Below are 27263 nucleotides of genomic sequence, written 5' to 3' on the forward strand. Positions count from 1 at the left end.
CTATAACATTAGCCTAGCTAATGAAATATTTCAAATATATCTTTGTTATGGTTCTTCTTGGGGGGGAAAAATAATGAAAAAAAAATAAAAAATTCGCCGTGGCACGAAATGGTGTGGCTGTCCGACTCCGATGCAGCCCACCACCACAGTTTCAAAAAAATCCTATGGTCAGAGACCCTCCCACCACAGTCTCCTAAAATCCTGTGGGAAACACTGTGGAGAGTGCTCTACAAGTGGAAAAGGTGCAACTGGAGGCAAAAATGGCAAAGCTGTCGCTAGAGAGAGAAGTAGCTGCTGCCGTGGCCGAAGCAGAGTCTTTGGAAGCAGCTGTTGAAGGCAGTGAGCAGGCTAGCATGAAGCTTCAACATGATGAGACCCTCGTCACCGTTCTCGAACGGACAAAAAGGTACGTAGCCGACCAGTCGAGAGAACACTCAATCACATCGCTGCAAGAACGGACTCAGTATGAAACAAGTCAGCTTCACCCGAACTCGCTGGTCACTCTTGACAAGACTGGTCCGCTATATACAGAGTCACCTATGACACCACATCCTCACTCTCAGGACAAGAGTGAGTATCGAGGTGCTCTTCCAGTGTGTTTGAACTCTATGACAGTGCCAGGGCTCAAGACAGAGTGGTCACGCCGACGTTGACATCACCCGAACAGCATCATATAAACTAACAGCTCAAAAGCCACAAGTCAGCCTAGCCACGTATCTAAACCGTGGAAATGCAAGCAGTTCCCACAATGCCTATCCCTTGCACGGTAACCAGAGTCCTCCACGTCCCTGCATGCCGAGTCATTCAGCCCGTCAGGACCAAACAAGCATGAACGACGTCAAGTTTTTCGCCCGTTGTGAGCTGGTTACAACAGGCATGACTCAATTCAACGACCAACCAGAGAGCAACAGAGCTTGGCAGCGGTCCTTTCAAAATGCAGTGGCGGGACTCGACCTTCAGCGAGGAGATGGACCTACTGGTCAAATGGCTTGGGAAAGATTCAGCAGAGCATGCAAAACGTATCAGGGCTGTCAACACTAATCATCCCAGACGAGGGCTGCAGATGATATGGGACAGACTGGACGCTTGCTACTGTGCTTCAGAGGTAGTTGAAGAAGCACTCTTTCGACGCATCGACAGATTCCCAAAGGTCACCAACAGAGATTACGCGAAACTTCATGAGCTCAGCGACCTTCTGATGGAGCTACAGGCAGCGAAGGAAGACGGAACCCTACCAGGGTATAAATGTTGCATGTAATATACAGCCACATGCATCGAATATGGGAGTGAGAAACATAACTATGCTCTTCACCCCGGACCAGCAACGCAGATTGTGGAGCCACACCCCCCAACAGAGCATGGCGGGGAGCCACCTGCTACAGAATCATCCGAGGTCACAACAAGCTGCACCGAAGTCTGCGGTGTCAATGACAGCGACAGGTCATGCTCAAAAATCTGTCTCATCAAGATCTACCCTGTCAACCGTCGAGAGAAAGCGATGACAGTCTATGCAATCATCGACGAACACAGCAACAGATCCTTAGCCCATTAAGAATTCTTCGATAGTTTCAACATACAAGGACCCTGCTCTCCATACTCTCTCCGCACCTGCTCGGGAGTGACCGAAACCATGGGAAGAAGAGCTTCGGGTTACCAAATTGAATCTATGGACGGCAAGGTCAATCTTCCGCTACCATGTCTCGTCGAATGCAACGACATCCCCAACAATAGATCGGAGATCCCAACTCCCAACGCTGCCTACAACCATCCCCACCTGAAATCAATCGCTCATCTCATCCCAAGTCTTGACACGAGCGCACCCATCATGCTTCTCCTTGGACGGGACATCATCACGGCACACAAGGTCCGCAAGCAGGTGAACGGCCCTCGAGATGCGCCCTACGCCCAGAAGCTCAACCTTGGATGGGTGATCGTCGGGAATGTTTATTTGGGAAGTGTCCACAAACCAGAGACAGTAAATGCCCTGTATACGAGGACGTTGGAGAAAGAATGTCCCTCCATTTTCAAACCCTGCCCAAACGTCTTTCGGGTGAAAGAGAGGTACAGTCAGCTCCAGAGCATCGAGCATCCTAAGCCACACTCTACAGAGAAATTCAACTATAGCAGTGAAGCTGAGCAGTTTGGCTCCACAGTGTTCCAACAAACAAAAGATGATAACAAAATGGCTCCATCTATCGACGATCTATCGTTCCTGAAAATCATGGAGAACTTAAAGAAGGATAAAAACAACAGCTGGGTGGCGCAGCTACCGTTTAAGTCACCAAGGCCTCGTCTCCCCGACAACAAGATCCAGGCTCTAAACCGACTCTCGTCGTTGAGACAAAGTCTCGAAAGAAAGCCAGTAGTGAAAGAGCATTACCTCGCCTTCACGGAAAAAGTATTCCAGAACGAACATGCAGAAGTGGCATCTCCTCTCAGAGAAGGAGAAGAGCACTTGTACCTGCCAACCTTCGGGGTATACCACCCAAAGAAACCCAACCACATCCGTGTCGTGTTTGACTCTAGTGAACAGTATGGAGGAGTCTCCTTGAACAATGTCTTACTTACCGGGCCTGACCTCAATAACACCCTGATCGGAGTCCTCCTCAGGTTTCGGAAAGAAGCTGTGGCAATGACAGTGGACATTAAACAAATGTTCTACTGTTTCCTTGTCAGAGAAGAGGACCGCAACTTTCTGAGGTTTCTGTGGTTCAGAGACAACGACCCGTCCAAAGACATCATCGATTACCGTATGAGGGTTCATTTCTTTGGAAACAGTCCCTCCCCTGCGGTGGCCATCTACTGCCTGCGGCAGGGCGTAAAACAGAGCGACCCGAATGTCAGACAGTTCATCAACCGCGACTTCTATGTAGATGATGGCTTGAAATCCTTCTCTACAGTGGACGCAGCAGTGGACCTGCTCAGGAGGGCACAAGCGAGTCTTTCAGAATCAAACTTGCGACTGCATAAAATTGCCTCAAACAGAATGGAAGTACTGGAAGCCTTCCCATCGCAAGACCATCCGAGGGACTTCAAAGATCTCGACCTCAGCTCCGACATTCTTCCTATGCAGCGGAGTCTGGGCTTGAACTGGGACTTCATGTCCCACACCTTCAGATTCAAGTTATGCGATTTGGAGAAATCCTTCACACGACGAGGTGTCCTGTCGACTGTGAACAGCATCTACGATCCTCTTGGGTTCATTGCCCCAGTCACCATTCAGGGCAAGGCCGTCCTCAGGGAGTTAACAAGAGATCACGGTGACTGGGAGTTTAACAGAACACCGGTCCGTGAAAAAAACAAAACAAATCACACCGGTCCGTGGTGCAAAAAAGGTTGGGGACCCCTGCTTTAAGAGACTGCATGCTTGAGACTGGTCACGTGATCTCACACCAGAAGTGGTTAGAGTTAATAGCATTCACCGTGTCCTCCCACGCTCTGTAGACACGTAGCAATTATGAACATCCCATGCACACGTGGCATCGTCGGTATGTATCCTTTATGTGTGTTAAAAGTGTTAGCTTCAATATTTCTAAGCATTATTACGAAATGTGTATGTTGAGAAACGTAAAAGTACATGTTTTTCATTGTCTTAGCACTTACTGCTACAACTGTTACCTAGTTGCTTACTAAGTGTAATACGCGCCACCTTATGGCCATATCGAATTATTCAGTCTTGTGATTCATTCTTCATTTCTTGTCAAATGCTGCCATCGTGCGGTCATTTCATTTCACTTCAACCTGCAATTCAATGCATATCATTTGTAGCGTTTTTATTGAGAATATATTTGTTGTTTAGAGCGATACAACTACTTGACAGTTGTAATTTAGGAAGATAATCACATCTTTTCTTTATTTAGACAATTAAATATTGTTTGTGTATGTATATGAGCATTTATTTCAATTTTTGCTGATTATAGAAATGTTTTTGCATTTCTGTCAGTTTCACCATTCCAAGAGCGGAAGGTGTTTAGCTTACTGTCTTCGTGTACAGCACGCACATAGGAGGGCATGACAGCTCACTTTCAACTTATTATTATAAATATTCTTGTAAGTTGTTTTTTTGCTGACACTGCGTTTTGGGGTCATCAACATGTTGTCCCCCCCCGTGCCCCAAAGGTCAAACTCCGCCTATGCCACACATGCACATAACGAGACCTTATAATGCCAAGCAATATAAGCTGAAAAGGGATTTTTTTGCCTTCTCTTTTACTTTGTAACTTGAATGTGTGACTTTTAAAAGGGTGTTAAACGTATGCGCTAATTCTCGACCCCTGTTTTACTGCAGATTATTACAGCTCCGGTGGAAACGAGACCTGGACTGGACAAGCATGTCTGAGTTGGGCCTGGACCTCATCGGAAAAGCCATCGAAATTGACAACAAATGTGCCTTTGCTTACGAATCAATGGGATGTGTCGAACTTCTAAGGTGAGGACACAACTGTCTGGATAGATTTTTACCTATGGAAAACATAAGCGGATCTGGTGCTGTGTCACCAGTAGGTGGATGGCGAGATAGTGTAAAGCACTTTGAGCGTCTTGAAAAGTTGGAAAAGCGCTATATAACACCATTTACCATCTTAAGGGTGGGGCCTGGCCCCGCCCGGTGGCCGAAAAGTGTCATTGCATGTAACCGACTTTCCTATATATATAAAAATTGTAAAAGCAATGAAACAGGAACAAAAAGGGATGAAATTAAAAAAAAAAATGTTTATAATGCTTCAAAATTATTTTTTGAACCGATAATGTGACTAGCACCATAGACGGTCATGTGCTTTGCATATAATTTTCATAAAAATAATAATATCATAATAATAATAATTTTCAAAAAATAAAAATTATTAGGGGAGGGCAATTTTATTTTTCAAATGATTTTTTTTCTTTGAATCTAACACATACATATGGTACAGGTTGGCACCGTCTAACTGTTTGCATTACTCTAACACACGTAATATAATTAATCAGGAAATAGTATCATTTTCATATTTACGGTAGGACTACACTACTAATATAAAATAAATAGCACACCATAGTTTAATGAGAAGAAATAGAGGAGATACACAATGCCGTCTTATCACAAGATTGACGCACCAACTCGTGCAATCAGCTCTCCCAGCAAACTCCAAGGGCAAAGCGCTTTGTCCTAAAACAAGTGCAACCAGCCCGGACAGAAAAGTTGATAGCGGGCGTCCCAATGCGCGCACGAACCTAAGCCGCCTAAAACCGGCCACCAAGGGGAAGACCCAAAAACAACGCCCAGACCCACCTTCGGACACGCCTTCGACATGACCCGCGTCAGCAAAGACTTTAAAAAGACTGGACACTGAGATAACACAGATTTTTTTCTGCTCACACAGATTTTTTTTCTGCTCCGAAACATGTAGCCTTGTTTTGGATCCAGAATTGTCCCTCAGTCGTCTGTTTTTGCCTTGCCTTGCCTTGCCTTGTTTTTACCATTGTCAACGAATAAATTGTCAACCTGTTTTCGGTGAGTGTTCAAGCTGAAACATGGAGTCAGTACAAAGGGTTAAAATAAGAGGGCGCGCGAGATTCGGCCTACCCGGCGGGCGCACGCGGGGCAGCGTCAGCCGAGCGGCACTTGTTTTGGTTGGTGCTGTCCCCGGGGGCGTCTGAGCCGGGGGGGGGGCGAATTTCAACAACTTTAATTGCTTGGATTGAATGATTGAGACACAAATGTCCTACCCTTAATATGGCCCAAACAAAAAAAGGATTGCTTCAATCAAAACTTTTCAATGAAAAATTACGTGTTCAAATGCAAATTTTTCAATCTCAATTATCTTTTCACATTCAAAAACTTTTTCTATGATTGAAATTTTTTTTTTTTTTGATTGATTTTTCTTTTTAAACATATAATTCTTTTTAAGCAACTTACCGTATTGGCCCGAATATAAGACTGCCCTGATTATAATACGACCCCCTCTTTTTCAAGAGTAAAGTTTAAAAAAAGGCTTTTTGAACAGCAAATTAATTTTTATACAGAAAATAATAAACAGTACATATGAAACAAATGATTATAACAATGTATTTGAAAGAAAAAGCATGTTATTTTGCCTCATTCAAATCTTAATATCTGAATATTTAAAAAGTGCAATCACATTGGTAAATGAATGGCTTCTGGTTTTTGAAATGTAAGTAAACCAGTCTATTGTGATAAAACAACAAAATTGCAATAACTGCATTTACCATCAAAGTGAAGTCTATCTGTAACTGTAGTCTTGAAACAAATCTAAATAAGGAAAAACATAGCAATAAAATAATGCAAACTGGTTAAACTTGAGAGTAGCTGAGAATTGTCATGACAGAACATCGCTTCAGTGATAATCTGGCGCCATCTAGCGTCGTGAATGGGTATAATGTCTAGACCGCGAATTAGAGAAGGGCGGTAAACCGAAAATTTACCGTTACCGAAATTCTTCACGATGTCCGACGTAATTTTGACCATGTCGGTCAATTCGGTAATTTAATAAAACAAGAAAATGTAGTCTTTTCATCCCGCTTTGACTCTGTGTTGTTTAGCTATGTTCATTCCCCTTTAAGAAAGCAGTCGGTGTGCTTACGTATGGAGTCACGTGGTTTTCAGGAAGCCAAACAAACAGAAGCCCGGTAGGCTAACGCTAGCAGCTAACGCTACGAGCAAACGTGATGGAGTCGGGCTTAAGGGAGCGTCGCCAAACTTTCACCCAACATTAAGTAAACTCTTGGCGGGTTCCAGACGGGCTTTCACCCGCTGTCTTCCATGGTTCTCATAATTTCAGGAGAGGATGCTTTCAGTGCTTTCTTCTGGTAGCCTAGCTACAGGCTAACGCTATAGCCTGAACGCTACAAATGAACGTGATGGAGTCGGATAGCGGCTCTAACCTTGTCGAAACGGCTGAAATTACTGAGTGGACTGGGCTCGGATTTCATCTAGCAATCATTATGTCACGTTATTTGGTATCTCCGTGTGATTTCTCTGAAAGCTTTCATGATGGTAAAGCACTCAGCATAAATTATAATCCAACAGTGAAGTGTATATATAATATGACAGTTTAAAGGGTATGACAACACCTGGGGAAATGCTAATATTCCATTATTTATCCATCAACGCATGCCTTTTGAATTCATATCATGCCACTTCGTGTAATTACACACATCGCAACACCAAGAAAATGATAGAAATTAGGTCGATTGTCAAGCTAAAAGGACCCGCCCCCGAGATGCCAGAAATCTAGCATATTGTGTGCGTGACGTCACTATAGGGAAACAACCGGCTCAGTGCTTAGTACTGAATGGCGGCGATGATGGCGGACAATTTTGTTTCTATTTGCAGCGACGAATCCGACGTAACGAACATTCTTCTAATGGTGACGAGGAGAGTTATGAACCTTTCTTTGGTGTTTTGGGTTATCAATTTGAGCCCAAACGAAAGCCAATGCAGCCTAATGAAAGGATCATTGAGGGGAGCAATCACACTGATGAAACACCGGCGGCAAAAGAATCACCGAGTGGTTTGTTTTGCATTTCTTTTTGTGAAGCTGATACACCGTGACCGCAAAATAAAGTAATGTATAGAATAATTATCATTTAATATGCTATCATCGGTTTCGCTCTGCCAACCGACACCAATATGAATGGGATTAGAGCAGGGGTCCCCAACCTTTTTGCACCACGGACCGGTGTGATTTGTGTCTTTTTTTTCACGGGCCGGTGTCCTGTCAAATTTTGCACCCTTATAAAATTTTGCTCCCAAAGCTTTTGTGGCGGTGAAAAAAGCCCTCTTTTATATTCAGTTGGACTCTCAATGTTATCCAATGGTGCTAAAAAACTATTTACATCACAAACATACATGTGCAACACGGAAATGGCGTAAATTAACGCTTAATGACACGGCGAAGTCGTTAAGTGAGAGGGCTATGTGCAGTTGTTGTGTGCGCCAAACATGGCGTAAGTTAATATTCCTTTCTTTAAAGAAAGTTTGTAGTGTGTACTTAGGAATCGCTGCATTCGCGGTCCTTTTTAACGTCACGCGCATGCCAACTTTGTCAGAACACCGGCAATGTGCGGCAGAAAAATACAGCAAATATAAAATAGCATTTGTTTTTAGCCCCGTCGTGTTAAGTGCATGAGAAAAAATACAACTCACCCGCTGAATCAGTGGGAGGACTGAGTTTGTTTCGTTGAGACGAGATGGTCCCGAGATGGGAGAGTGAGAGAAGCTAGTATCACAAATACACAATGTTGGAAATTGTAGCACAGTTTTCAGCGCGCTCCTAGCGATGTCAGTATATTCCGAAATGACTTTAATCCAGAACTTCGGTAGAGTTGTTGTCTCAAATGCACGTTTAAGTCACCGTGATTTGCGATCTCTACAACCTGATATTCCTGTTCCACAGACATGCTCGAATCACTCGATTTATTCACATACGGGTCACGAATTCACTCCTTCGCAGTTGGTGGGTCTTTAGTGATTGGGAAGTAGCATAAATTTTGTTTTCTTTGAGGTTGTAGGCACATCTTCTGGCTCGTCAGGTTCCCTTTTCCCCGTAAAATTGCAAAATTAGCCCTCTTAGCACTGACTAACTTAACTCATTGTCTGCGTAGTCCAGCTCTTTTTCACGCGTTCGGGAACTCATGGGTAATACATTGCGACAAATGGCTATTTGTAAACCACATAGCATGACAGGTTTGAACCATTTTAGCGATTTTTTGATAAAACACGAACGCAACTCTCTCGTCGATAAACAATGATGGCACCTGCCTCGACCTTTTGTTTCCTTGTTATGACGTCTCCGCCCCATTCGGCTGTTTCCGAAACACTTTCGGAAATGTTCGTCATTTTCGATCTATTTTCGATAATTGCTCATTAATGTGATTGATTTTTTTGTTAACTTTATCAATATTTGTTATCTTGGCACATAACGGTTCTATTGATGTCTCACACCCCCTTTGCGTTTTCATACCCTTTAATGGCCATAGCTATTTTTCTGTATGTGTTTGCTTTATTCTGCTATTAAAAATTCTTAAATGTTTCAATGGCATCAGAGCAATACAGCTTTAATCTGGTTGTGTCTGTGTGTGGGTGCATGTATTGGAAAAAAAAAAAAACGTGAAACCTTGACGTAAACACTTGTGTTGAATAATTATGTCACAGCAGCCATTACCAATAAGTTGTCTGAAGTGTACTGTTAAAGCTGCAAGTCATTTGTGTGACAATGACATGTTCGCACAGTCGTCGGATTGATTTTTATAATGTTGTACATTTTTCAAGTCATACAAGCTGTTATAAATGTTCACACTAGAATTCTTATTGTTTTCAAGATTTTTTTTATACTTAATGTTTAGACTGCATGTGCAATTGTTAAATTGAAAGCTGGTAAATAAATTTAACGAGAAACGGTTAATTTGTATTCCATGCATTGATTCAAATTTTCAAATTATATAACAGTCCGATTGGCCAAATGTGTCGTCATCAGTGTTGTTAATAACGGCGTTACAATATAACGGTGTTACTAACGGCGTTATTTTTTTCAGTAGTGGGTAATCTAATTAATTACTTTTCTCATCTTGGCAACGCCGTTACCGTTACTGAGGACGGAAAGGCATGCGTTACTATGCGTTACTATATTGGTCGAAAAGTCTGAGGGAGACGGACTCACCGAGACGACAGAGCAGAGCAGGAGCGGGGAGGAGGCAAAAAAGTTGTGACGCCAAGCAAACGCGATGCTAGGTAGCTCCAATAATACATGTTGTAGCCGATAGCCGGACAAACTACGCCCCCATGTTATGGTAGATATGGTAGACATGGTAGATATCCAATGTAGTGTATATAGATATAACTAGATGCAAAATGACACCCGCCATCTTAAAGCAGTAGGCTTTTTAGGACGGCTCTGTTGTAGAGAACCTTCCTCGCGAACCTAAGTAACTTTTTATCTAAAATACTTCTAAATCGGCAAAATCTTGACTTGAATCTATCTTTAAATGATGAAACAGTTTTAAAACTTTCATATGTCGAAAGTAGAGAGAAGGGAACTAATGCAATAATGCGAGCAATTTTAACAACTTTTAACAGTTGATTCAGGGTAAAGGGTAAATTAGGGTAAAGAATTGGGCTCGGGCCAATTGTACCAAAAACCTCCACAAAAAACTTCACATAGTGTGGCCAATGTTTTTTTTTTTTTTTTTTTTTTTTGAGGGAAAAAAAAAAAAAAAGTAATTATCACCAATTACTTTCCCAAGTAACTGATTACTCTTACATTCGGGTAATTGAGTTAGTAACGCAATTACTTTTTGGGAGAAGTAATTTGTAACTATAATTAGTTACTTTTTTTCAGTAAGATTAACAACACTGGTCGTCATTTATCGTTATCGAGGTGAATCTGCTCAATTTACCGTGATACGTACTTAAGGCCATATTGCCCAGCCCTACCGCGAACATAAGACGACCCCCACTTTTTCAGTCTTATTTCAATGCAAAAACACTGTCTTATATTCGGGCCAATATGGTATTTTTGATTGAATACTAAAGACAAAAATGTCCTAGCCAAAATGTGGCCCAAACACAAATTAACATAAATTCAATCAAAAATGTTGCTTGAATTAAAAAAAAAAAAAACGTCTTCAATCCCCCCAAAAACAAAACAAAAAAACAAAGAAAAATAGCTTTCACATGCATTTTTTTTTTTTTTTTTTTAGTTTTTTGAGTATTTTGAGTTTCAAATTTATTTTTACATTCAAAGATATTTTTTTTTATTCAGGCATGAAAATGACTCACCTTTCGGCGAAATTCGCCGTTTGAAGTAAAAAAGGGCAACCTACGTGAATTGTGTAGATCCGAGGAGAAATTTATTTGGTCAGGGGGGAGCGGTTGGGAGATTTAAAAAAATATCATCTGATTAACTTAGTACGTAAACTGAGCACTTCAGAAATCGGTCCTATAAAAAAGTGACACTTGGACAGTCAGCAAATCCTTCTGGCTGCTTCGCTGACGAGAACCAATCATAGGCCCAAACTGCGTTCCATTATTCCAATCGCGCGCACACTCTTCACGTGTACCATACATGGAGTGCTGGGAGAGGCTTTGGTTGCATTGCAAAGTGCGAAAACAAAAAACAGGCCTTATCCACTCCGGGGCAGACCAGAGCGCAGCACACACACTTGCCTGCATTTGCCAGCAGAATGAATTTGGTGAGTAATGGTTTTAATCGTTTTCATATTTTGCGATGTAATAAAGTTACCGCCGTTCATTGCAGCTTGCGTTGAACACTGCCAGAGCAAGCCGAACCTCCCGTAAAAAAATAGCTCCCGTTAAGTTAGCGTCAAGCTTGTGTATTTAACGGTAATATAAATGAAGAAACGCACTGTTGAGTCAATTAAGCGGCATGCTCGGATGGCGGGGGGCGCCTCGCATCGATCCCTTCGTCCGCCTGAGGCGCGTTATTTTCGGCTGGGACTTGAGCTGACGGCCGCCCCGACAAGTGGTGGGAATGATTCTTGCTAATTAAAGCTTTTCAGAAATACAGTGATCCCTCGTTTTTCGCCGTTTATGGAGACCAGAACCCGCCGCGATAAGTGAAAACCGCGAACTGCCGCACCGCCCTCCCATCCCCAATTTTTTTTTGTGCGTGTTCAATTTATTCAGATTAGCATTGGAAAAAAGATACACATAAAGTGGGGCAAATAAGTATTTCGTCAACCACCAATTGTGCAAGTTCTCCGACTTGAAAAGATTAGAGAGGCCTGTAATTGTCAACATACAGTGGGGAGAACAAGTATTTGATACACTGCCGATTTTGCTGGTTTTCACACTTGCAAGCCATGTAGAGGTCTGTAATTTGTATCATAAGTTCTCTTCAATTGTGAGGGACGGAATCTAATACAAAAATCCAGAAAATCACATTGTATAATTTTTAAATAATAAATTTGTATTTAACTGCATGAAATAAGTATTTGATACATTACCAACTAGTAAATATTTCGGCTCTCAGTTCTTTTTTAAGAACCCCTCCTGTTCTCCACTCCTTACCAGAAGTAACTGCACCTGTTTGAACTTCTTACCTGTATAAAAGACACCTGTTCACATGCTCAAACAAACAAACTCCAACCTCTCCACAATGGCCAAGACCAAAGAGCTGTGTAAGGACATCAGGGATAAAATAATAGACCTGCACAAGGCTGGGATGGGCTACAGGAAAATAAGCAAGCAGCTTGGTGAGAAGGTAACAACTGTTGGAGCGATTATTAGAAAATGGAAGAAGTTCAAGTTGACGGTCAATCTGCCTCGTTCTGGGGCTCCATGCAAGATCTCACCTCGTGGGGCATCACTGATCATGAGGAAGGTGAGGGATCAGCCCAGAACTACATGGCAGGACCTGGTCAATCACCTGAAGAGAGCTGGAACCACAGTCTCTAAGAAAACCATCAGAAACACATTACGCCGTCATGGATTAAAATCCTACAACGCACACAAGGTCCCGCTGCTGAAGCCAGTGCATGTCCAGACACGTCTGAAGTTTGCCACTGACCATCTGGATGATCCAGAGGAGCAATGGGAGAAGGTCATGTGGTCGGATGAGACCAAAATTGAACTTTTTGGTCTAAACTCGGCTCGTCGTGTTTGGAGGAAAAAGAAGGATGAGTACAACTCCAAGAACACCATCCCAACCGTGAAACATGGAGGAGAAAACATCATTTTTTGGGGCTGCTTCTCTGCCAAGGGTACAGGACGACTGCACCGTATTGAAGGGAGGATGGATGGGGCTATGAATCGCCAGATCTTGGCTGACAACCTCCTTCCTTCAGTGAGAGCCCTCAAGATGTGTCGTGGCTGGGTCTTCCAGCATGACAACGACCCAAAGCACACAGCCAAGGCAACTAAAGAGTGGCTCCGTAAGAAGCACCTTAAGGTCCTGGAGTGGCCTAGCCAGTCACCAGATCTGACCCGAAAGAAAATCTATGGAGGGAGCTGAAAGTCCGTGTTGCCCGGCAGCAGCCCCGAAACCTGAAGGCTCTGGAGAAGATCTGCATGGAGGAGTGGGCCAAAATCACATCTGCAGAGTGTGCAAACCTTGTCAAGGACTACAGGAAACGTTTGGTATCTGTAATAGCAAACAAAGGTTTCTGTACCAAATATTAAGTGCGATTTTTGTGATGTATCAAATACTTATTTCATGCAAATAAATGCATATTTATTATTTAAAAATCATACAACGTGATTTTCTGTTTTTTTGTATTAGATTCCGTCCCTCACAGTTGAAGAGAACTTATGATACAAATTACAGACCTCGACATGCTTTGCAAGTGGGAAAACCAGCAAAATCGGCAGTGTATCAAATACTTGTTCTCCACACTGTATTAGTAATTGGTCTAGATGTATTTCTTGTTGTAGTTTGTGTTTTTCTTTCTTCTCTTGTGTTTCTTTTTTTCTGTTTCCCCATAACGCCTTTCTGTTTGCTGCTTTGTCATAATAAACGAGGTATGTATTGTTGAATGATCACGATGGGAGCATGTCAAAACTCTCAATGTGAAACATTAAAACTGTTCAGACTATCCGGGCACTTAGACTTCCATTCTCCGTGTCAAATAGCTGAACAGGACAGGTTAAAAAAAATGAAATAAAATAAAAGCTTCAGGAATCTTTCGCAGGGGTTTTGAGTTAGTTCGTTTATTCAGATGATTAGGTTAGTAGCTTCTTTAGAGTACCTTTTCATGATATGCAAATATTTTGAGATGGTGATTTTTATTTTTTCTTGACTTTTTTGCCAAAATCATCAATATTGAAACAATGAAAGGCTTGAACTCCTTCAGTTGTGTGTAATGAATCTAAAATATATGAAAGTCTAATGTTTATCAATACATTACAGAAAATAATGAACTTTATCACAATATGCAATTTTTTTGTGAAGGACTAGTATATGAAATAACATAAAAGCAATTAGAACAGTAGAAAGGTTGGTGATCTGTTTCCTTTGAGTTTTGGAACTGGTAATATGTCAAAAGTTACAATGTGGTCAATGTAAAAAGTTCATTTTTAGAGCAGATCTATTGTTGGGGATAGACACACATTCATTTTCAAATGTTAACAGAATACAAATATAACAGGTAAAGATGCCGATCGATCGGGTCCAATCACGTCCTTTTCAAAGTATCGGAATCAGCAAAAAAATATCGGACATGCCTTTTTTTAATATACAGTATATATATGTTTTTTCAGGACTGTCAAATTTAACGCGTTACGCGGCACGACCCGTTCACGCATTGCCGTTACAGCCTATAATATCGCTGTTTTGGATATGTACAGCGATAAGAGCCAACGCCAAGCAAGTGAAGTACATGCAAGTATTCATTAAAGCCGTGCAATTAATGAGCAGAAGCGTTACAACACTCCCAAATTGACTATGTATGTTGTGGAAGTGGCTTTGGAGTAGTTGGACAAGGATTGAGCATTATCTTAACACCGTGCAATATGCCCAACGCAGAAAAGATATAGCATTTGCAGCCACCACACACTGTGATGATAGCATTTGCAGTCACCATACACTGTCATGGTTGCACCACTTCCACATGGTCATGGCCACTTCCCATCATGCATTTGGGCACAACACTTCAGTATAATTTACTGAAAGCTCAACAAATACACTAGATGGCAATATTTAGTCACAATATACAAACTCACATTTATCCTTTAAGAATTACAAGTCTTTCTATCAGTGGATCCCTTTCACAGAAAGAATGTTAATGATATCTTGTGGATCTAGCATTATTATTATAGTATACTACTATATATAATAGTGGTATGATAATTATAATAATTATTCATTGCCAATCATATTTGTCATAAAGAGTCTCATTTGAAAGCTATTCTTAGTATAGAATCTGTATTCTGTAGTATTTACTCAACATATTATATTAATGTTAAAGTATGTGGGATTAACGACGGAAATTGTTATTTATATGACGAACATGACGTGCTTTTATTTTGAAATGTTCACCGGAGGTACGTTCGCTAAACCGCTAACCGAAAGCTTTACACTCCGTTAAAAAAACATTTTTGGTCATTGCTTGTGGTTTCACTAATACATTTAATTTTTTTTTCGTTAGCAAATGCTGTTAACCAGCTGTTCACTGTTATTGTATGACTGATTGGAACTGTACTGCATTTTTTCGCCACAGTGTGTGCCGTCATGTATTTTATGTTCGGTGTGGAGAAGAGGCATTAGCGGCCTGTTCTCAACTTCTCCCTCACTGCACTTTGGCTCTCATGGAGAGCACGTTCGCTCATGTGTTCGAAATAAATGATAGCCGGCGTGCAAAGTAGCAAGTGAGCTGTAAAAATAGTGAGCTTAGTGGCGTGAAAAACGCGGGAGAGCTTAGTGAAGCTAACGAACAGCTAAGCGAAGCTAAGCGATGCTAAACGGAGCTAAGCGAAGCTAAGCGACTGATACTCAGTCCGTCGTCGTGGAACAGTTCATTGTAGTGTGTGTGTGTGTGTGTGTGTGGGGGAGATAATATAAATGCAGCATTCAAATGGCTTTTTTGTTTTGTTATTTGTTTGTTTGGTATGCTGACATAATTATACATGACAAATAGTTGGGGGTGCTGCTGGCTCCGGTGGCCCAAGCTCTTGCTCGTTGGGGCAAGGGCAGCTGGTTAGGGGCCTAAGGCGATCGCCTAATTCGCCTAAATAGTAGAGCCGCCTATGATAATGTTCATCCATAAACTGCCCTAAAAATACAAGTTGTCTTATGACCCACGTTATGTTGACATGAAATAACTAAGCATAACTTCCTTTTCAGGGGTAATTACGATAAGGCAATCGAAATGTCCACCAAGGCTTTCGATTTGGCTAAAACGGCGAATGACGTGGGCACCCATTACACAAAGCGCGAAGCAGCGTACGCCCACAGAGAGGTATTCAGGAAGTACGGCATCAGGTAACTCCTCCGCCATACTGAGGGATGGTTATTCTCCAATCGTCACTGTGTTAAGCTTTGCATCCATTTGTTCAAGCATGGAAAAAAAAATTAGTAGTAATTTAAAAAAAATAAGAGCCCTTCTGGAAATAAAGTATGGCGGAAAACGAAGCTCACTCCCAAAAATTGATATTAAAGTCTTAATTCACCAAACCTCACCAGATACAGTTCCCTCCATAATTATTGGAACCCCTGGTTAAGATGTATTTTTTTTAGCTTCTAATATATATATATTTTTTTCAAATAATATGAGACCTTAATAGAAAAAAAGAGAAAAATCCAACCTTCAATACAAGTGCATTTATTCAGTGGGGAAAAATTCTCACAGAGAGAAATAATTATTTGACATCAAATAATGTGTGTCACAATTATTAGCACCCCTGGTGTTAATACTTTGTACAACACCCTTTTGCCAACAAAACACATAATCTTTTCCTATAATGTTTCACAAGATGGGAAAAGACAGAAAGAGGGATCTTCAGCCATTCCTCTTTGCAGAATCTCTAAATCTCACACCCAGTGACGACCTATCTTCAGCTTTCGGGCAGAGGGCAACAGATTTTGATTTACAATGTCCTGGTATTTCAAAGCATTCATGATGCCATGCACCCTAACAAGGTTCCCAGGGCCTTTGGAAGCGAAACAGCATCACTGACCCACCCCCATACTTCACAGTGGGTATGAGGTGCTTTTCAGCATGCGCATCTTTCGTGGCACGCCAGACCCACTTAGAGTGTTTGTTGCCAAAAAGCTCAATCTTGGTCTCATCTGACCAAAGCACACTGTCCCAGGCTTCAACTTGGACCGTGTGCTTTGGTCAAATGAGACTTTTTGGCAACAAACACTCTAAGTGGGTCTGGCGTGCCACGAAACTCATACCCACTGTGAAGTATGCTTAAAAGAATCGAAATCGTTCGGAACAGGAATCGAAACGTGGAATTAGAATCGGAACCGTTCAATTCCAAACGATGCACAACCCTATTAAAAAAAAAAGATTAAATATTGAATTACACTTTTTTTTATCCATTTTTTTGTGCAGCATGTACACTTTGTCATGTAAATCCAAAGCCTGCGCTGTTTGAATAAGAGAAAAACCTTTACATTTCTATTTTCGTTTTTTTGTTTCTAATTTTAAAATCATTCCCTGAGCCTCTTTTTTTCTCTCTCTCATTTGACAGACTGGCAGATAAGGTGTCATTTTAAGAATGGAAACGTTTCAAGACAGCCACTTCGATTTTGACTGACAAATTCCTCTGATATTCTTCATCGATACATATGGTGACCAAAGTAAAATAGAACTTAATGGAAAGAGATGTGGTGCGTTTCTTTACTGTATCAGGTTGTTTTTCAGTGGAATGTACTTCATATAAAATGTTTTTAAAATACTGTGTGAAACAACTAGTGTGATGGTTCAAATTACTAAATAGTGTACTTTATCACTACTAATTTAGTTCAGTTAAAAAGCACCTGTGGCTAAAGATTTAGTAAACACATAAAAAATAGCTAACTTTTTGTCGTATTTAAATAGGAATTCGAGGCAACCATGGACATTTTGGTATATATAAGACAATTCCAAATGTATTTTGATACTTATATTATAATTCTCAGTGGCGGTCCTGGCTACTTTCGCGCCCTGGACGAACCACCCCATCAGCCCAGCTAGTTACAACAAGTTAAGGCAGTTAATTGGTTTTCTTCTACTAGTCTGCAGTGCTTCGACTACATTAGGACATAAAACTACAGTAACATAGTACACTCACCGCTGTCTTGCTTCCTTTTCTCCTCTTCTGCTTTTTTTGTTTCCAGACGGATAACTTTTCATTTTGCCAATTAAAAAAGGGCCCGATCGCCGCCCACTCACTCTGAGTCACGTGACACACATACATATTTGTGCAGTAAAATGAACACGAAGGTGGGGGCGACGGGTTCGAGTGCGCGCTGCGTGCGGTCATCTTGGCCATAAAAGTGGCGAAAACTAAGCACTTTACACTCATATGGATGTACAACATCATTTTAAGATGCTAAAGTAACACCTTAAAGCAAATGTGCAATGCGAATATATTGCAAAGAACGCTCTCCTCGACGCAGCGAGAACGAGTGGGATCAACCAGCCGACGTAAGAGGAAAAACACGAAACGGTCGCGCTGATAACGGCTCTAACTTATCATAAGAACTTTATGGCATGACGAGGAAATACTTACATTCGTTCATGGACGCACAGATTAATCCTAACAGGTGGGGTGGCCGTCCTCTGCTCAAAATGCGCACCTTACGCTTACGCCTATTCTTTTTTTTTTTTTTTTTTTTAAATTGAACACTACAAAACATACAAATAACAAATAATACAAACAACTAGTTCACATAGAATATAACCATCTCAACATATTTACATCATTAGACATACAAAAAAATAGTAAATAAAAATAATAACTCAAGAGGAAATTAAGTACTAAACGATTTTGCATGAGCTTTTTTTATACTAGACTTGCATTTATTATTTTGTATCATATTAAGTGATATGAAATATGATTCAAATTCAACCAAAAAAAAAAATAAAAAATCAGAATATGCAGCACTTGTGACGTAACAGGACTGGTTGCTATGGGAACGTATGCAGCGGCATACCGCATACCCAAGTAACCTTGCTAAAAGAAGAATGAGGTGGCCTGTGAAAAACTGTACAGTATATGGAGCTCTGCTCCCCTCCTTGCTTTTCCTCTGACAGTGATTGAAGCTCGCCATTAGGGCTGTCCCAAACGACTAATTTTCTCCAGATTAGTCAGCCGACTATTTTTACGATTAGTCGACTAATCTAATAATTAAAAAAAAAATTTGTTTAATTTTTTTTTTTTTTTACTAATTTAGCAATGAAATTTTTGTTGACGCTTATCAATTCACAAAAAAATATATTGGAACACTTAAATTATTTATTAAAGTACAAATAAACATGTAAATAACAATAATAAATCACAAATAAACAATTAGTTCAAATGCTGATAGAATTAACTAGTGTAGCATCCCGATTGGGAAAGATGGTCTCTTAAACTGATGGTTTACAACTTTTATTCCATCCTTGATGTAAACACACCGAAAGAGCTACGGTGCACACAAATAAAACAACACAATTAGAAATTAACAAAAACTTTTCACCTTTTTCCTTTGAAACCTTATTTATATATCAATGAATTGGATATATGAATTGCCTTTACCTTAATATATACTGTATATTTTTATGACCTTTTAACCTTATATAATTTTCTAAACCATAAAATAAACCATAACACGAAATAAACCTTTCAATTAGCATTAAGAACAATACTAATAGTACTTATAGGTAGTGATGGGACGAAATGAGCCGAGGTTCCGAAGCTTGTGTCGAGTAATGGGAGGGGGGTTTCCACGAAGCTTGTAGCGAGGCGCGCTTCATTTCGGCAAAACCCGGAAATGATGACGTGGGAAGCCTCGCCAGCAGCCAGCGGCCGGCTGAATCTCGTGAGTGCTTCGGAAGTGATCCAACGTTTGGCGCACATTGCAAAAACAGGACAGACTACAGTATAAATTGGTTGCAAAACGCAATGGCGATCGCCTGTTATCTCACATTTTGTGGATTTCGGGCTCCTGTACTTGTTACATCTGTGCGCAACAGTGCAACCAGTGCAATCTTTTTTCGAGCCTTGTCCTTTGCTTGCGATGGAACCTGCGCGAAAAGAGCGATCCTCCCCTGTATGGGAACATTTTGATTTGATTGCTTTCAATAAGGTAAGGGAGAAAAACTACTTTAATATAAATGTGAGTGTGTGTGTACCTATCTGAACCAAACATCAACAGAATGAACAATCCATTAGTGTACTGGGAGGCACAAAAGAATATCTACCCAAATTTATATAAACTGGCACTCACATTTCTCTGCACCCCAGCTTCATCTGTGCCTTGTGAAAGAATATTTTCTAAAGCTGGTGAAATATTTTTCAAAAAAAAAAAGAAACTGTTTAAAGCCAGCCACTGTGGGAAAGCTATTATTTCTACATAAAAATGAATGACAAATTACCCTTAGCACTTGTTGTATTTTGTTCACATACTAAATTACTAACACAAGCACATTCATATCTTTGTCTTAAGCAAATAGCCAATGAATTCTTAACAATGTTGACCTCTTGGGCTTCTAGACCACTTGATGGCGCCATAGGGTAAATGAAGCACCATGAAGCTTTGCTACATGTGCAAACCAATTGGCTGCAAAGCTTCATTACTTCATGAGGCTTCATTTGGCCATCACTACTTATAGGCCCAGTGTCATTATTCAGTAAGGCGACAGCACCCTCTAGTGTACAAAAAATGAAAAAAAAAATTTTTTTTTACCAACTTGGTGCGGCGCATGGTGTTTATTCACGGCCGACTTGCAGCCAAGCTTGGCATTGAAGCGACAGGGCAGAAGAGTGTACCCTCCTTCATTTCTTCAAATAAGTCAATGTTTTAGACACTCTGGTGCGCTTTTTTTTGGCTTTGTGCCGCTTTCCCCGCTTGCATACAGAGCATCCGACATTCTGAACTTTCCATACATATATTTTTTTAACCCTTCATTAACCGTCACGACTAGTCGGGACAGCTCTACTCGCCATGCTCACTCACTCTGCAGATACGAGTAGCTTTTCCCTCACCTGTCACGTCACCCCTGCCCCTTCCCTGACACATGACTTTAAGCAGCAATTGACATGATAGTAAAGGGCGCCCTGGTGCCCACCCTACCAACTTGACATAGAAATGAGCGGTATTAGTCTAGAAACTAGGGAATTTTTTTGTGTTGTCGTTTTTGTTTCTCTTCGAGGGCGCTTGTGCGCCCCCATACAGATTGCGCCCTGGGCGGCCGCCCACATCGCCCATAGGAAAAACCGCCTGTGGCTAAACCATATAAACATTAAAAGCCCTAGCTCTATTGACAAATGACATGAAATACATTAGACTTGACAGTGGATGTTAGCAAGAACAAAAGATTTTGAATTGAAAATTTCGTAACTCACCTTTCCAAGCATTTTCGTGGACGAGGACCTGTTTCACCCAACCAGCAGCGAAGTATTTATAAGCCTCCAAGCTCTTTTTCGTGAGAATAGGCTGATTTTGTGTGGACAAGATAGTTGTAAATATCAGGGTAGCTAGCGGATGTCAGGCAAAGACGGTGCAGACAGCAGGTCGAAAAACATCGATTTAGGCATCAAATATGGATCTGGTGAATGGATAAACTGAAGCTTTTCCACATAACGCCTTTTATGCAACGCATCCAGTGAGTTTACGGCATCCGAAAGCACCGGGTCTTCCATGAAATGCATTATAAATTGCTCGATCAATTGAGACCATTGAATAATTACTAATGGTTGAGGCATCCGGATTAGTTTAAGTCTGTGGAAACTGCTGTTTGGAGAAAAGGCTTTATAATCTGAAGTATGTCGAGCTATGCAATAAAAAGTTTTGAAAAAGTTTGAAGGATGGATGTCAAGGCAGCATGTTGTGGGCTTTAATTTTGACACACATTGAAACTTAACGGAAAAGAACAATACTGCAATGGGCTAAGGAGAGGTAATCGTGGACTGTGAATGACTGGATGAAGGTTATTTTCAGTGATGAGTCAAGAATCTGCATTGGACAAGGTGATGATGCTGGAACTTTTGTTTGGTGCCGTTCCAGTGAGATTTACAAAGATGACTGCCTAAAGAAAACATCAAAATTCCCTCAGTTCTTGATCAGGCAGACACTGGGGAGATGGCAGTGGTTAAATCTTCAATAAATGTTTACATTGAAATTTTAGACAGCTTTCTTATCCCTTCAATTGAAAATATATTAGACATTTTCCAAGTGGACAATGCATCATGCCAGAGCTAAAACTGTTAACGCAAAGAATGACGAACTGTCATGTCAATAGGTAATGAAGTCTATGATACGCCGTAAATAAATGCTTACGATGGATTAGCAACATGGAAAACGAATGAATGCAAGAAATTGTTGGATTCCTGGCTAGTTGTATTATTTTCTGCCCAAGAGATAATGATACCTTACTTTGCACACTGAGTTATACACACACATTATTTGGACAAAAAAACGAGTGATAGTATGTGTATTGCTTTTCAATCCATTAGCTGCAATAACGAACAAGTCCTCAGACGGAAACCAACAAATCGAGACGTTTGACCCATGAACTGCTACATGCTTGACATGCATAATAAATAGAATGTCAACATGCCCGCATTAAATGCAACATATTGAAAGTCGAAGCTGTCAGTCATTTGGATTAAAATTTATTTTATTGATTGATTTTATTTTCGTCTATTACTCTAATCCCTATTTCCCGCCTCCGGGTGACGACGCGCACCGGCTGGAAAGTAGTTCCTCCTCCCTGGGGCCGATTAATATCTCCCGCGGTTTGAAGAGGCTCACGAGCCCTGCACCGCCAGTCACACTCCCCTGTGAGGCACCGGGTCGTTGTCGTTGGTAACACCATGGCTGGGTGCCGGGTCGTTGTCGGGTCTGTTTTCAGAGTGAAAAGTGTTAGATTTCATCCCTACAAAAGTACAAAAGTCTAGAATTGTTTTTGAGATGAACACTGCAAAATCTTTAACGTAAACCCATAAAAATGGAAGTGATAAATGGAATCAATTGAACTACCCCGACAGCAGGTGTGCCGGATCTGGCGACAGCTCGCCAGAGCCGCATAGCAATCACGTCCGCTGAATGTCTGGGTAGCTACCTGCACTGTAGTTCTCACCAGAAATCAGTAGTAGTTCTTGTGAGAAGAACGGCAGAGGAAGAAGCGGAGGACCTAGCCTATGTGGCGGAAAACACTCAGGTGAATTCGTGTCCAAATTTCAAAATTAGCCGATTTGCACGTGTGATATATCATTGGATAGCTTAAAATCTCCTGGGGGAAGAAAAATTTTGAACAGGAGGGCTTTTTAAAAAATATATCTGGCGGAAAACACAGACAAGACTGAAAAAGCAGTTTCTGCTCTTGAAACCCTCCAAAATAAAGTGCTGTATTTTAAGCCAAAAGAACTTTTGTGTTTGATAGAACAATATGTCTATATGCTGCCATAGCAGATTCATGGCCCATTAAGCCCCTGAACTATTTTTAATTTGTCCCTTTTACCCTGGAAACCCCCGTTTACAGACATCGTGCAACCGCTTTTGTTTCAACCCAGGCAATCAAAACGTCTGTAATTCTTTTAGCTTAGAATCATTATTCAATGTCCAATATTTCGTTTAAAAAAAAAAACGACTTTAAATAATTATTCACTCGCATATTTTGAACTTTTAAACAAATTACGTCAGAATGACAAAATTGGTGTCTGGGAAAAAGTCGAGGATATCTGCCTCATAACTATCGGTTAATTGTATTTTTTTTTGTCACTTTCGCATTTTCCCCGATATGTTAGATGATAAACTATCGATCCAAACAAAGAAAAATTGAAAAACCTTTAATAGGGTAAAATATTAAAAAGAACATCTCAACCACTCCTTGATGTCGACCCTTGTTATATTACCATGTTTCACCCATAAAATTCCCAAAAAATCCAGCAGTGGCCATTCACAGCTTTGTCTTCCAGTGATACATGCTACATGGAGCAGGGATGGGAATTGATAGGATTTTTACGATTCCGATTCCATTATCGATATTGCTTAACGATTCGATTCTTTATCGATTCTCTTATCGATTCTAATTTGGGGAAAAAGAACAAACGTTTTGATTGGCATCGAGTTTGTTTAATCAGAAGTCACAACCTTACAAACTCACAACGAGATCAAAAGAGGCCCAAAGCCTCAATGTTAACTGTGGCAATAAGTGGCAAATACACAAGAATGTGTAACATTTTACTGAAACATTTATCTAATAGAAATAAAAAATATTGGTATATATTGGCAGATAGGTTTTTCTTCTGCCTTTGGCAATATGTGTTAAAGCAGGGGTCCCCAAACTTTTTCCTGTGAGGGCCACATAACTTTTCCCTTCTCTGATGAGGGGGCCGGGGTCAGTTTGTTACAGAAAAAGTGTGACGATTGCAGAAGTGCATAAATGTAAAAAATTATTGTTTTTCAGAAAGCCACAATCAAATAACCCTTTCTGGATTCTTTATAATAATAATAATAATAATAAAAACACAATTAAATAGATAATGACCAAATAACCCTCTCTGAATTCTTCACGGAAAAGGCCAGAAAATAAATAACACGATTGAGAAAAAAAAATAATCAAAATGGCCGGACCAAATGTGGAGGCGGGCCGTATTTGGGCCGCAGGCCGCAGTTTGAGGACTCCTGGAGCGCGCATACACCCAAAGAAGAAATGCCGCATCCAAGTGAGTGAGAGAGGGAAACACTTCAACGAGCCTACGTTCTTTGTTAATGTTAATATCTACAGAGGCAACGCCTGTATGCATCATCTTTTGTGTTGTTGTTGTTGTGTTTCCACTCGCGATCGGACACTTAAATCCAGTTGTGTAGTGGTTTGAACGATGTGCTAATGCTAGCGAACGAATGCTAACCGTACTGGTATTAGCAGCTAATCATCGCTGATTTACGTTGATGCAAACCTGTTATTGGGGACGAAATTGATTTGTTTCATTTCTATTCTTAGTTTCACTCTTCAGGTGATGGTTGAATAAAGTCAGCAAATTATACCAACGTCTTCTGCATCGTCATTTGGGAGTTTAGCTAGCTGTATAGCCGGGAGCCTCTCTGTGAGGACAGCGCAATCGTATTCCCTCCCGATGCAGTTATCTCCACCTTGCAATGACTGCAAGTCGCTTTGTTGTAATTTGTAAGACACTTTCAAGCGTTTGAACCTACGTGCTGTCATTGTTATGTTTATGGCTGCAATGATCGTGCGTACCCGTCGTAACCTTTCATTTTCACACTCTTTTCTGGTGAAGTGTAGTCAAACTTTGGAGCGAGTGGTTCTCGGCGCCATGCTAGTTTGATGCGTCTGGACAACAACACATGTCACGACGCAATACGCGTCTTTAGGAATCGTTAAAGGGATTGTTAAGGCTTTTTCATTGTGATGTCGAGACCTCGAAACACTCGGAACCGGTTCCGAATTGGAATCTGATTTCGATTCTCATCCCTAACATGGAGTTTTAATAATTCGTTAAATTCGTGGCGTCTAATTCTGCTCTCGCGTGCTCTCACCACCAGATAGATTTTGCTGTTTAAAAAAACAAAACAAAAAATGCCCTGCTGCTCAAATATTTTCTTCCCCCAGAATAGTGAGATTTTCAGCTTTCCAATGATGTATCACACATGCATATTGGACAATTTTAAAAGTTGGCCAAATTGGGGGTTTCAGAGTGGAACTTCAAGTGAGTGTTTTCCGCCATATATTTTTTAAACAGCAAAACCTTTACTGGAGGTGAGAGCACGCGACAGCAGAATTAAAGACGCCATGATTTTAACGAGATATCGCGTACTTGCCTTGTTTCGATCCAAAAACTCCATAAAGCATGTATCATCGAGTGTCAAGACACAGATGTGAATGGCCACAGCTGGGTTTTTGGGGGATTTTATGGGTGAAACATGGTAATATAACAAGGGTCGCGATGCAGAAATCGCAGACATCAAGGAGTGGTCGAGATTTTCATTTTCATATATTTACCCTCTTAAACATTTTTTTTTTTCAATTTTTCTTTGCTTGGATCGATTATTTATCATCTAAAACAGTGGCGTCAAACTGATTCCACAAAGGGCCGCAGTGGGTCCTGGTCTTTGTTCCAACAGATCCAGCACAGACAGTTCAACCAATAAGGTTTCTGCTAAAATAAGCAGCAGCTGACTGCAATCAACTGATTACGCTTGTAAAACACCAGAATGTTGAAAAGGTATTCCTCTTGTTTGGTTGGAATGAAATCCAGCACCTACTGCGTTCCTTTGAGGACCAGTTTGACACCTGTGATCTAAAATATTGGGGAAAATGCGACAGTAACGAAAAAAATACAATTAAGCCTTTTTTACAGACACCAATTTTTTCATTGTTACGTAATTTGTTTAAAACTTGTAAATAAAAAAAATATGCGAGTAAATCATTTTTTTAAAGTCATTTTTAAAAAACAAAAAAACAAAAACAATATTAGACATAAAAAAATGACACATTTTGAATAATAAATGTAATTACTTACCTTCTTTTTATGGCTGGGTTGACACAAAAGCGGTTGCGCGACGTCTGTGAACGGGGGTTTTCAGGGTAAAACGAACAAATTAAAAATAGTTCGGGGTCCTAATGCGCCATGAATCTGCTATGGCAGCATATAGACATATTGTTCCATCAGACACAACAGGTCTTTTAGCTTAAAATACAACGGTTTCTCTTTTAGAGGGGGGCGAGATTAAGCCTGTCGCAATATGCAATAATTCCATTTATCGCACGGTAAATAAAAATGAAGGCGATAATTTTTCCGCTGCGATTTATCGCCTCGCGTGCGCGTGCGGCTGACGTGCTGTTAAAAGTTCGGCTTCCTTGTTACCAACTACGCAAAATGCATTTTAGTTCTGTTTTTAGTTTAGTGCAGTTTAAGTTTAGTGCAGGTGGAGAAAAAAAAGAAAAGGTGACGCTTACCATTGAAATGAAGACGTTAATGATAGCAAAATATAAGTGTGCATCCATGAACTGGGTCGTAGAATGCCGATCTCGGCTGGCGGTCCCCCTCCGTTCGCCAGTCTTTATAAGTTAAGGTGACAGTTCTTATTGCGGTAACATCGCCTAAGAAATCGCCAGCTTCGTCAGGTTTCAAATCATTTATTCCATCAACTCGCCGAGTGTCTACTGCTGTTGACGCCAGGATCGAAACAGAAAGTAAAATAGCGCTCTCCTGCTCACCGTCAGCCCCGCGGTGCGTTCAGGTACACTAAAAAAAGTCCGCCACATTACGCGGTGCGTTCAGGTACACTAAAAAAAGTCCGCCTTATTAGAAGCCGATTCGTTACATAATTACAGGTACTGTATTGTATTATTGTTATTATTGCTATTATTATATTATTGTTATTCTGATTTTTATTCATATTTTATTTATTTTGCGGTTTGTAATTGCTATTTTCAATAGTAACAGCAGTATTTATTTAGGATGTAGTGTGGGTTTTTGGGCTGTGGAACGAATTACTGGAATTATAATGTATTCTTATGGGAAAATCCTACTTGACATGCGACCATTTCGACTTACAAACAAGCTCCTGGAACGAATTAACTCCGTATGTAGAGGTACCACTGTATTACACATGAAACGCCATAGCAGAAGCTATGAGGGGAAACACTATCAT

General features: G+C 40.7%; 1 protein-coding gene across 3 annotated transcripts in view; it reads left to right on the forward strand.

Annotated features, from left to right (window-relative positions):
- The window catches only part of LOC130912847 (mitochondrial import receptor subunit TOM70-like), an 88075-nt gene extending 70663 nt beyond the window's left edge, over positions 1 to 17412 (forward strand). The window contains exons 10-12 of one of the 3 annotated variants that reach the window (XM_057830930.1): positions 4289 to 4429; positions 15795 to 15932; positions 17150 to 17400. In XM_057830930.1, the coding sequence (XP_057686913.1) occupies positions 4289 to 4429; positions 15795 to 15932; positions 17150 to 17174 (304 nt within the window). In that variant the 3' untranslated portion in view covers positions 17175 to 17400. Of the gene's footprint in view, positions 1 to 4288; positions 4430 to 15794; positions 15933 to 17149 lie in introns of all 3 variants that reach the window. The other 2 variants (XM_057830928.1, XM_057830929.1) reach the window with 2 other exon arrangements.
- Positions 17413 to 27263: the final 9851 nt, after the last annotated feature.

Source organism: Corythoichthys intestinalis, chromosome 3 (assembly GCF_030265065.1).
Source record: "Corythoichthys intestinalis isolate RoL2023-P3 chromosome 3, ASM3026506v1, whole genome shotgun sequence".
Lineage (NCBI taxonomy): Eukaryota > Metazoa > Chordata > Actinopteri > Syngnathiformes > Syngnathidae > Corythoichthys > Corythoichthys intestinalis.